At 36.9% G+C, this 13,249-nt stretch overlaps 1 protein-coding gene across 4 annotated transcripts in view; it reads left to right on the top strand.

Moving 5' to 3' along the window:
* INSC (INSC spindle orientation adaptor protein) overlaps positions 1–13,249 on the top strand; it is a 119,683-nt gene that overhangs the window by 62,625 nt on the left and 43,809 nt on the right. For all 4 annotated transcript variants that reach the window (XM_037403186.1, XM_037403184.1, XM_037403183.1 and 1 more), the window contains one exon: positions 5,164–5,289. In XM_037403186.1, the coding sequence (XP_037259083.1) occupies positions 5,164–5,289 (126 nt within the window). The remainder of the gene's footprint in view (positions 1–5,163; positions 5,290–13,249) is intronic.

Genomic DNA, 13,249 nt, shown 5'->3' with positions numbered 1-13,249 from the left:
ATAAACGAACCACTTTGCCACACTCTATTATGCTGGTAATTCCTGCAGAGCTTGCGCCTTTGAGGACACTTGGATCTTGAAAAAGTGAGAAAGGCAGGGCATTGTGTGAGGTCAAGGACAGGATAATCACAGCCACAGCAGATACAGAAAGAAGAAAGAACCGAAAACTTTCACAAGCTTCTGCTTGTGGCGTGCCAATCCCTTGGTCTGCTCAGAGATGAGGTTAAACAGCAGCATTTAATTCATTTTACTTCTGATCTGCCTTTACATGGATGTTTGCACCATAAAATGTACTGCTTTATTCTCAAGGCTGCAAACAAGGTAGACTCAGAAACATGTAGTGGGTCCTGACAACAGCTTGAGAGTTTTATTTTTTTCTAAATTGGTATTTGAGCTCCACTCAGTGGTATCCAAAAACAATGTTAAAAAGTTGAGAATTGAGGAAGTGCAGAACTAACAAACAGAGGAAAACTGGTCTTGTGCTTTTTATCATTGTGTGAATTCCATAACAGTTTAATTTAGCAGAAGTGAAGTCTGACCTTCCATAAATCACTGAATTAATTTACTGCTAAAACCTGGACATGTCACAGGTTTATAAGTGAGTAAATGCATCTCCTTATGCAAAGAGCCCTAAGTGGTGTTTGGTTGCCAAATTACAGTGGCGGTTGCAATCACCTGTCCTGCGTTGTCTCTTTCCTCTGTGCACTGTGAAATACATTTGCCCTGACTCACCATCATCCTTCACCTTCTGTACTGTTTCAGTTGCCTGCATCAGTGACCAAGGTGGCAGAGGAATCATAACAGACCAGAACTTTGAATTCAGTCGTTTGAGTAGTTAGCTATGACGGTGAAAGCACAGGGTAATTTTGAGGCAGGGGCAGGGGGAACACGGACACAAAATCTGGAATTGTGCCCACTCATTAAGAGGGTGAGAATGGATTCAAGTTTTGCAAAGATCTCAAAACCTACTACAGATGTAGAAGCTCCCTTGAGAGCTGTCATTTTATCTTTGGTAAAAACTACCCAGAAAAGTGAAGTATTTCTTTACAGTGAAAGCAAAACTCAACAAATTTGTTCATGTACCCTTGAAGTCTTACTCTCCATGACAGTGTGTGATCTTGTGCAATGTTGTTAACTTTTTTTCTCAAGCTATAAATTACAACTGTAATGCACACCAAAATAATGGACATGCAAACAAAGAACAATAACAATATTGTAAAGCTACAATATTATAGGACCTGGTTTCTCACTTTGCATTTTGGTAAGGGTTTCAGTCTTCTCTCTCCCGCCCTCTACTCCCCTGCCAATATTTTACCAAAATATTGAAAGACTGTGAAGTGCTAACCCTCTGTGCTGAAGTGTCACCTATCATTTTATTCCACCTGGAGGCATTTTTTGACTGTGGTTTGGTTTTTTGGTTTTTTTTTTAAACACATAACTTTGTAATCTAATGTGAAAGAGTCATGTGCTGACTCACCCTGGTAGCCAGCTATTCATTCTCACTAGCTGTCAGAAGTGTAAAGTCTAAGGTATCTAAAACAAATTAGTAGTAACGAGGGCAAGATAAGAAATGAAGGGAGAAAGCCTATATAATTGTAATAAAAATCTTTGCATTCTGAACTAAAAGAAGAAATAACATTCAGCTGTGAGTGTCAAACCATAATACATAGTGTTCATCTACAAGGTGTCAGCATAATGGAAACGACCAGTTTAGATAATTTAAAAAACAGAAAGAGAGAATGAGGGAAGGAAGAACCAAGTAAAGCAGTTTTTGCAACTACCACAGAAAAGTTTTAGTCGGTTTTCTGTCTGCAGATCAGTTTCCTACCTTTGGAACCAAATGTTGCTACAATACTCCTCTGTCAAGTCTTATGACACATGCTTAAGCATCAAACAATGTGACTAACTTGCTGTATCGTTGCCTGGGGTTGCATTCCAGGGATGTATTCACAAAAGTCCTTTTTATTACATTATGAGGTTTTGATCCTATGATCTTTCATACTAAAATTTTATAAATTGGTCTTCATTGTTAAATCTCTACCTTTCATGTTCTGAGAGAATAAGGAGATACTAAACCCCAGAAATTACAAATTTTGAGTGGACTTGAGCAGCTGTCAAAAATTGGTATTACTTGAAGCAGACTAGTTCTAAATTGATTTGGCTTCATAACAACTAGAAGAATCAGTAAAACTAAGGTCCACAGTTACAATAAATAAGTGCTGGGACACAGAGTGATAAAGAAAAAGAAGTTTTTGTGAGTAAATCAATTTCACTGATCATAATTGGAGTCTAATACCAACTATTGGTCTGGTTGCTATAATTTCCTAAAAGAGAGAGAGGCAAAACTGAAGATAATGAAGATAGCCATACCTGCTTATCTCACCCTTCCTTAGAGAATGCTTGACTACTTTAGTCCCATATGGATGTGCAGCAGATGACTTGCTCCTAGGATTCATCTTGGAGCTTCTAATGCTTCTAATACATTTTGGCCTTACCTCCTTTGCAGGTCAGTTCCTTTTCTAGCAAGTATTTGTTAAGATTTCTTTGGAGATCATCTTTCAAGCCAATTATAAATGTCCTCCATCATGAGGAAAGGCTCGATGAGAATTCACCATCTTCAGTGATTTCAGGCTGAAACTGCAAAATAATACACCTTAGAGCTGGATGCTTTTTCTCTCCCCTCTTTATTCATTCAACTCACTATGCGCAGTGGGGCTTTTTATACTCATGATCTCCTTCACATACTTTTTGTGATTGTATTTCAGGTGATTTTTGTTATCTACTGCTAGCCCTTCTGAACAGCTTCTCAGATGTCTCCACAAAACTGATTTCCTGTCAGTCCAATACAGGAGAGAAGTAGGTCATCCAGCAGTAAAGCAAGTTCTCCTCTTTTTCAAATACTGCTTCATAGAGTATGTGAAGCCTGTCTGAGATGAAACTTGAATTACAGCAACAGCAGCGTTTAACGTATGTGTTATTTGGTTAAAAACCGGAAATGCCAAGCAGTTTGCAAAGGATAAATAAAAGCATCCTTAGACATACTGGGAACTTTTGGAAAGGTCCAAGTTAATCTCCAAAGCAAGCAAAGCTCAATGCTGTTGAATGGTACTGTTTACCCACCTGACCCATTTATGTGCATCCCTGTCAGATGGCATAATTTTGTCATCGTTGCAAAAGATACAGGGGACAAATCTTGAAAAAGATGAATAAATCCTAGGGAATGCTCCCTAGTGAGGGGAGTGTTTCTGACAAGTGAATCAGGCTCAGTGTTTCCTACCTATTCCTTGTTTCACTTACAGCTCCCTAGGTTCATAACTCATGATCAATATTTTACAGCTTGGTAATGGCACACAGGGCACAAAATAAACAGTTTAGATCTTCTCCTGTTAAATGCAGTGATAAATCTCTTCCTGTCCATCAGAGGGAAAAGCAGGGCAACCATTTGTCATACTGGAAGCTTGATGCAAATGTGCCAACATCACAGGAGCGTTACTGGAGTTGTCCACAAACTTCTGCTTATTATGACTAAAATAGAGAATCAGATCACCTCTGATTCCACTGAACTGTGGGGGACTTTCAAAGTGATAATAAAATAAATAAATAATACCCAGTTACCTTAGGTTTGGGGACAACACTGTAATAGCTTTTTTTTTCTATATTTTTCATAGATAATTACTGCTTGGGTGAAATATCAATATCCTTTCGTGGAAGGAAAAATATGACTGAAAGCCTCTTTCCCACTTTATTTTAAAGGCTCAGAAATACCTTCCTGCAGTAAGCTATATATAGCAATACTAGATATAAAATAACTCATACAGATACGTGTGTAGTTATTACAGTTCCAGAAATAAATTTTAACAAAGCTCTGTAAGCCTGGTGTTTTCACTGGTATCACAGATATTGCATATACATGTGTAAAGACATAATGCAACAGTTCATTCTTGAGGTGTTAATTTTGTCAAATTCTATTTTTCTTATAAATTGGTATATATTTTTGTTAGACTGAACAGATAGGTTTGCTCGCTCTATTATTCTCTACTGTATTCCAGCAGAACTGGTACAAAAATGTAGAATTCTGAAAATGAGGGAAGTCTGAATTGTAGTCCAGGGCTTTTATGTCAGTACAACCTGTTGGGCTTTCAAAAACACAAATGGTTGAAGAGAAAAAGTTTATTTCTGTGAATCTGAAAAATATTATATACAGAGGCTACTGAAACAGGCTTCAAAAGAAGGGTATATATTACATTAGCTCCATGATTCCACCTATTTTTAATTTACTTCTGTAATCTGAATTATTTAGTCGGAAATCTTTCATTTCTCATTAATTTTTTTAATGCTTTCCTCTTCATTATATGTCTGCTCTTACATAATATATATGGCATCTGTACTCTACCTGATGGAATAACATTTTGAAATCAAATATAATCCAAAAAAAAAATCCCCACCACAGGAAGTTCACATATTGTCTGTATATTCATCTTTCCATTCATTATGTGAACTTTTTTAAGACACATGTTTACAAGCTGTGTTGGAAATCATTAATGATAGCTGCTGTAAGGATATAGATATACTCAAATCTTTGTCATTATTGCCATATTTAAAAAAAAAAGTGTAGGATTATTTTTTTTACATATTAGAGGATGAAGATAATGTATTGTATCTGTATAGAACTTGACACCTATTTCCACTGTATTTTCAGTAGCTCTTTAACCATATGACTGTCTTTTCATATTTTAGCATTAAGTAAATATTGTATGGAGCTCAGAAGTATAGATGAATGGGAAATGTACGCTAACAAAATCTGTTTTAAACTAATACCATATGGTTGAACTATCACTTCAATGCCACTCCAATTGCTACCTATTGATAATTCTTCGTAATTTTCACATGAATGTCAAGTTTAATTTAAATTATGCTTGTAATTGGTAAAAGTCGATTGATTAAGCACACCTCCCACTGAGGCTATATTACTTTTTCATCAATTGATGTATAAGCATTAATCAACTTGAGTTGTCTGCGTGAGCTTAAGATCCTCTTTGTTGGTGTTGTGGCAGTAGCAAATTTGGAGAAATTACTAAAGGAATCTGCCCCTTATCCCAGGCTCAGTTAAGTACTAGGGAAACATTCAGTGCTGCTTTTCTGATTTTTCCTTTGTCTCGGCAGGCAGGAGGTGTAGTTGCGCTCTTTAAGATCTGTCGCCAGGATTGTTTCAGGTGCCTTTATCCCCAGGCATTGAGAACATTGGCATCCATTTGCTGCGTAGAAGAAGGGATGCACCAGCTTGAAAAGGTAGGCACTTCAGCATTCTTTACTGGCTGTGTCATAAAACAAAGTCTTGTATTTAATCTGTTCTAGGAATTGATAACTTGATGGTGTTTGATACTGTGCTCCATAGTATGCTCACTTTTTCTGTAAAGAACACATCTTCAGCCTTTACAAAATTAGTCCCAGAGATAAATAACGTTATTCTATTCAGTTGCTTGCACTAATAAGCTATCTAAGTGGGAATAATTTTCATAAAACAGGTAAACGCGTCAGTGACTACGTCAAAAAAACTAGGGAAATTATAATTTCTGGACTCTGAAGTGTTTGTTTAGAAACTCTAATATTTCAAATAACACTTAAAAGATAGAAAGCTTTCTACCTCTTTAAATCTTTTCCTGATGCTCAGGTAGGGCACCTGCTTGTGGTACTGCTGTAACTTTTGAGAGCTGTAATCTGTGACAGATATAGCAGTTAGCCAATAGAAAAATGTGTCTGCTAATCAGCAGCAGGGCTCATAAAAGCCAATTTTACCTGGGATGGCAAACATCAAAACATTATCCAGATAAAATTATATCAACTGCTTAGGCTCCTTTCCTTTCTCACTTTGACAACATACTGCTGTGTTTTGGAAAATGAACACTTCTGGTCACTAAATCATGATCTCATCCTTTGTATTTCATAAAACAGTCATCTTTCACAGCTGAATAATGGCCTCTTCAAGTTAATGATAAATGATTTCACTGCCACTTTACATTGACATATCTTGTAATTTACTGCCCAGAATTCAAGCAAACCGTGACAGAACATCTGCAGCAAAAAGCAAATCTCTGAGCTTACAGTAAATGAAGATGACTTAAATTTTTTTTGACATAATGCTGGTTCAGGCTGACACCAGAATCAGTCTAAAAGGATCTTTCATTATGTCCACTATAATAGTGGAATTAATAGAGTTAGAAATGGGAAAGATTGATTCAACTCACCTGGTCCAATTCCTGGCAGTGTCAACATGCATTCAACATGGCCCAGATCAAAGCTGATGAAACAGGAGTCCTAGGAAAAAATTATTGACTCTCAAGCTCATATGTCTTTGATCTACTCTAATGTTGGTCACAAGTAAAATTGTTCAGGGTAAACTCTGTTACAGCTGGGGCTGGGGCAGTGTTTTAAAGCATTTTTAACTGGAATCCCTACCACTGCTTTCAGTAGTTCATTTTTCACCTCAGCCTTAAATTCTTACACCACATCTTGGCAAAACTGAAGTCTGCAACATGAGGGGCTGGACATTAATACTACTCACCTGACTGAACAGACAGGTTTATGACAGGACTATTTCGTTATCACTTTGTAACTTCTTTGACTAAAATTGTGTTGCTGAGGATCCGTATGCTATGTGGGTACAGTAGGTGTCTGGGTTTCTGGTGGGGGAGAATGGAATATTTCATATATCAAAAGAAACAAAGACATTTTCTCTGCAATGGGGTTAATGTCCCTCCAAGTGCTAATGGAGGTTGAACAACACAGGCTAGTACCATGCTGTGTCATCTGTAAATAAACTGTTGGCTTGTGACAGTTCAGCTTTGCCAGTTTATAGAGTGAAAGAGAGATAGTAAACAAAGAAATTTTCTACTTTGTAGTCTTTTCACCTTTCTTGTATGCCTGTTTAGAAGCAATGAGATATTCTGACATTAGGGAATCAAGGGGAAAGTGCATGGATCAGATGACCATTATTTTGGTGGGAACAGCACTCCAGTTTGTTATATTGTCTTCTTTAAATAACACTGATTTATTTTTTTTTCTTTCAAAATTCAAAGTACTCTTGCAAAGAACAAAGAAGAGGGTTAACAATATTAGCATTCCTATCATTACAGAAATTACCACAGGATTTCTTACCTGGCAGGAAGGGTGGCTTCCGCTAGCCAACTAAGTACCTGGGTGGTGGTGAAGCTTTTAATATGCTCTAACGTGAATATCATTATGCCACCTAGTGCATTAAAACATCAGTGCAATTTGAACTTGATATTTAATGTCAGAAACCTCATTCAAAAAATTAAAGCTTGGACTCCAAACAATTCAGATTGGGTAACTCAGGATTAAGAAAAAAAAAAAAAGCCAAAACAAAGAAAAAACAAACAAAAAAAAGACCCAGACACCCCCCACCACCCCCACCAACCTATTTTTCAATTAAGCTTCACAAATATTAAAGTGTTTAAAAGACCACTTAAAAGAAAGCAGCAAGAGTCATCATTTCTAATGGAACATTTGTCTGGGAGGTGAACTAAAAAGGGGGTGGTATAATTTCCACAGTAATTGCAGTGCTTAATTACTAAAGACATTAGCAATATTGTTTATTTATCCAGTGCTCTTTGATATTCCCAATTCAGTAGCAACACAAGAAGGTAACAAGGACATCTGTGTTAATGCAGATGGTTATTTAGAAAGCAAGCGAGGGAGTCAGTAGTTCACAGGAGGCAATCTGAGCAGAGAATATTTTAACATTTTTCTTGGGTTTTAAGATACCTGAATATTAGGCTTTTTTTAAAATAATTATTGCAAATTTAATGTGAATTATGTTGTTCTGGGTTTAAACCATTTGTCTTGAGTGAGTTTTTGGATTGCAATGTGGAAATCCTGTCCTCATTTACTAATGAAGGAAAGTAACAGTTCTGTGCTCGTTTCTAAAGATGTAGAAAATTGCCTATTTTAAGGAAATATATTTTCCTCAGTTTTTTAAAAAATAACTCTTGTTCTTCCCAGTCATGCATCTTTAAATAGATACCTGCACTACTCTCTTACCAGCACACTTAAAATAGCCATTATTACTTTTTCATCATTTTGGTAAATAAACTGGTCTTTGCTATAATTACAATGTATAATTACAATACAGTTGTTGCAATGACAAAGTCTCGCTCTTTTAGGTTAATCTAATTGACTGTATGTACAAACATGCAAAATCAGTTGGTTAAATGGCCATTTTTGGAAGAGTTATTTTACTTGCAAGTATTTTGTTGACTTTTGAAAAGGTACTGTTATTTTGTACATGAACTACAGAGCTCCAGGAGCTCAACAGTAACAAGTTAGTCAAGCAACTAAAGTAAAAGGATAGTGAAGAAACAGTCATAGTCTCATTTTGTGACTGGGAGCTGTGTGTAAATAAACGTTGTTCCATGTAACCTGTGCTCCACAAGTAGTAATTTTGGTGCTTCAAGCTGCTTATGGCTGTCCAGTTGTTTGGTACACTTTTAACTTCATCATCCACTGCAACACCAGCAGGTTTGAGATCATTCTTTGATTTCAGCTGCTCAGCCAGTCCAACTTCAGAGAAGAGTAGAGAGACCCTGGAGAAGCAATCAAAATTTTCCTCTTTTGCATTATTCCTGTAGCTGCCTTTCCCTATACCTGAGAAAGCTTTGTCATCTGTATATTGTGGCACTTGAGCATGCAGATATTTTAGGAGATAGCTCACTGCATCAGGAAGTACAGTTATTCTTGGTCTAGGCATTCCAGAGTTTATACAGAGACAATATATAATACAGATAGATAATAGATAATGCAGAAAATAGCTAAAACCAGAAGAACTGAAAGTTTGGGAGAGGTGAGCATGACTGGAAACTGAAGAACAACGTTGGTGATGTACATGCAGGCCTATTTGTTTATCCAGCCCTGTTTAGGACAGAAATATAGTGATGTAGTGGGAGATTAGTTCTTAACATAGACATTTGTCGAGGGTTCTAGAGGGAGAAGGATATCTGAACCTTCATGAATGTTCTTTGAAAACTTAATTAATCTCAAGGGTTCTCATGTAGGAAGGACTGTTGAAGGCACAGAGCTGCGATAGACTAACATGTGCATTTAATGAAATTTAAGGTAAAAAAAAGAAATAATTGTGATCTTGGTTGATAATATGGGTCCTGCAATTTACATTAGGAATGACTATACTTCAAATACCATTTTCATTGTCGACACACATAAAATCTAACAGATATTGTCTTCAACTGGAAAAGGGGGTTGTATTTGAATACAATCATACATCTTTTCCTTCCTGAGGCTGCATTAGGTGCTTGTTTTGAAGAGCTCTGTAAACAAAGTGTCTCCTATTCATATGCTGCCGTGCAGTGTCATTGAAGTCTGAAGACTGTGGCAGTTTCTCTGCTTCAAGTGTGTCCCTGCAGTGCTTGTTGTTGACTGGTGCTGGAAGGTGTGGCTTCCCAATTTTTTGCCCTGCAAAGCTCAATTTTGTGGTTTTTCCTGAGGCAAACTTCCTGCTGCAATAAAAGAATTGCAGAGTTAGTTCAGAAGTAAATAGCAAGCAGGTAGTGAAACGTACTGAAAGTTATACTGTGCATGTGAAACATTATTTCATTAAAAAGCTGCAGCTCAGCTGGGATCTAGATCAAGGCTCAACTGCCACAAAAACATAATAATTTATACAAATAGTCGTTCAAGCAGCTGCCTAAATATTAATACTGTGCAGTGATGTTTACTTACACTGTTTAAACTACTCCAGAAAGCAAGACACCTGGAAGATATTCCAGACACACTGGTGACAACAGTTGTTACTTTCATTAAGAAAACCTTCTTTTTAACAAATGACATAGCTTTTATCACTGTGTTTTAGGCAAAATTGCCTAGGTATAGATTATAAATTGCTTTGGATTCTTCATTTAAAGCACGTTATATCCAATTACCCCCAGAAAAAGAATCTGAAGGGGGAAGAAAGTACAAAGTGTATGGTTTTAGTGGTTGGCAAACTGTATGAATTTCACAAACACTTCTTAAACATGAATGACCTAAAATATGTTCACTGTGAGCATAGTCTGATTTTTAAGAGCAACCATGACCTTTTACACAATAATAATAATTTCTGCATGACAGGGTCATAGTCTGTCAATGATATATATGAAAAACAAGCTTTTGGTGGGAATTAAATAAAATGTTTTTTTACAGAACCTGTAAATACAATTTATTCACAGCTTTGGGGTGATTACTTCAGCTCTAACCACTTTGAACTTCTGGTTTCAAGCGTTAACCTCAGTCAAAACCAGCGAGTAACTTCTGTTGCCTTAAATCCCAGCTGCTAAAACTACCAAGATTTATGTAGCTGTAGGATGAGGCAGAAGTAAGAATTATGGAGAGGGCTTTGACTGAGAGTTTGGATGACCTGGTTTTGAGGGTACAGTCACGATTTCTAAAATCTGAACACAGAAGTTAGCTAGTGGCCCATGGATTTCATTGTCACAGCATGTAAATGCTCCAAAATTCTGGATGTTTTTATTTTCATAGTACCTGGCATATGATGGAAATAACTTTGTACCATACAAGTGACTGCAAATTTGCCTGATCTGAATGAACTATATTGCTGTCTTCATATTTGAATATTCCAAATGCAAAATACCAGGGGAAGCAAAACAATAGTAAACAGTCTTCTAGAAAAGGGGTGTGAGGTTGCCAGTGATTAAGAAGGATAGACTCATAGGTTGCTACATTTTAGAAGCATGTCTGTATGTTTGCTTCTTGTAAGTGCAAGAGTACTGTGCAGCTTTCTGAGAAGCAGTGAAATGTTGATTTTTATTATGGCAAGTAGCAGCTTATTCACATGACTTCCAGCAATGAGAAAATCTCAGGAAGTGCAGTGGTCTGCCTCAGCCTGTTAGCCTCTCTGACTTTTCAGAGAAGAGCTTTTTGTTAAAATTTATTTTTTTTCTGGTTAATATATGAAAAAATTCTTATGGCGTATTTCAGTGGTTTTGCACCCAGTTAGTTTCAGAACAGGGGATTAGGTGGTCCTGTAAAATGATAAAAATTGTATGCCTATTTTATTATGAAATGAGTTAAATTTAAGAGCTTAAAAGATTAAGCATTTTTTTTAAAGAAAATATTTTAAAAAATCCCATAGTTTCCAAAATTTAGTTTTAATTAGTGGAAAGTCAAATTTCATGTTACTCTGTCTCCTGAGCGAGATAGGGAGAGGCTGGGTATTAGCAGCAAGATTCAGGACTTTTAGAAGTTATTGGAAGGTGATAAATTGTTAAGGGGCCCATCTCTTGTCTCTTTCTGACAAAAACAGGTAACATGGAAAGTTACAATCCTTTACTGATTTTTCATGGTGCTGTTGACAAACACATTCTCGACACTGATATTCCCCGTCACAAAACATTCTTGTTTGTTTCCCAAAGTAGTGCTTGTTTACAGGAAAAACACATGAAGCTTCATGTTTGGAAAGAGACTAGAAACTTTATTACTGCATGCTTAAAACCACAGAACACAGGCTTCTGCACTAAAAGCATGTGCGATGATTTAGGTGGAAAGGGTTCAAGTGATGTGATCCTTTTACAACCCTTTGGCTGGAGAGTTAAGTCTTCTTCTGGTTTGCATAATGTACTTTTTTCCCTTCAAGAACATTGTTTTGGCTCATCTTCCGTGTCCATTTGTTGCCAGACTTTGAAATCATGCTTGTGAAGTTACAAATAGTAAACAGGAATGAATAAATAGATTTGTCTTCTGAATTTTGAGAGAGGAGGATAACCTTCTAAAGACTAATCCAGGCAATTTTTGACATGTAGTGCAGAGCACGTTGGAACTTGGTGTCATTGACAGCTGGAGCTGGAAACTGTTGTCCCACTGCTGTCAGCTGGGAAATTGTGTAGGTCACAGGAGAATGAAGAGCTACAATGAGAGGGAAATATAAGTCAGCCTTAAGGAATAGTGTGGGGAACAACATTTTTGAAAGCTGCTTTTCACATAGCCTTTTTGATAAGCAGGCAAATCTATTTCAGTAGCTGAGTTTGTGGTACAATTAGATAATGTAAAGTTCTAGGCTTGCAGCTCTTTAATTTACTGGACACTTCTTCTCAGTAAGGCTGTTTAATTAATTGGCAGTGAAAAATGTGCTGGGTTTGGCAAATTACATTTCTGTCAAAGCCTCTGCAAGATTCATTAAATCATATCTGAGAGTGCAGGAACTGCCCTTCCTCAACTGCTGGCATCGTATATATTAGGTGTCTTTTCAAGTTTTACCTCCTGATTACACAGCTATGTATATGTAATTAGTAAATGCAGCTTCTTTCAGCACAATCCCAGGCAAGTGTAGCAAGACTTCTTAGGTTGTTGCAGAATCTGACCATCTTCAGATGTGACAGTCTGCAGTTCTAGGGCAAAATGTTTTGGCAGTCATGGAAGGGACATGTTTCATACTGAAAACCAGTGTGAAAACATGTTTTAAAAAAAATCCAAACAAAGCCATCCCCACAAAAACCCCTAAGAACAACCTAAAACAAAACCCTCAAATCAAATGGTGACTAATCTCTGGATTATCATTTGGTCCATTGAAAACCTTCTGCTAGTTACACAGCAGACTAAAATTTGCTTTATTGTAGTACCCAGTATCGCACAAAGAGAAAAGCAAGGGTTTTTTTCATGGACTTACTCAAGAGACATGGAATTGAATAAATACAGACATGTTAGTGCAGGTATATGGGACATTGCCAAATCTCTGCAGGAAAAAGTATACACAAAATGCTTTGGCTGAGGTCACTGCCATTATTCCAATTCTGTTAAAATGACTAGTTAAATCATAGTGGTTGTGGTATCGTAGCCCTGATGGTCTAAGGAGGCATGTATCAGTTGCTGTAGTAAAAAATATTACCTCTCCTTACAAACCTTGCTTCACTCTAATCATATTACAGACTTTAGAAGAAGGAGAAAGTGAAGAAAGGAGCCAGCAAATGTAGCACTAAAGATAAACATTTTGATAATACTGGTGAAGTAGGACGATGTAAGACTTATCTAAGGAGTTGGTGAATAGTTGCCTTTGGAGGACACAGATTCTGTTGTTTACCACTAGATCCTTATTTAGGTATCAGGCCTGGCCCAGACTCTGCAAGCATATATAGATGTGCTTAGCCTTAAGCATGTAACATCATTCCAAAACAAGAGAACCACTACCTGTTAAAAATGTCAAGAGAGATGCACATCTGTGGATCTGTTC

This window comes from Falco rusticolus, chromosome 10 (genome assembly GCF_015220075.1).
Source record: "Falco rusticolus isolate bFalRus1 chromosome 10, bFalRus1.pri, whole genome shotgun sequence".
Classification (NCBI taxonomy): domain Eukaryota; kingdom Metazoa; phylum Chordata; class Aves; order Falconiformes; family Falconidae; genus Falco; species Falco rusticolus.
Note: the sequence above shows the minus strand (reverse complement) of the source record. Positions and strands in the feature narration are given on the sequence as shown.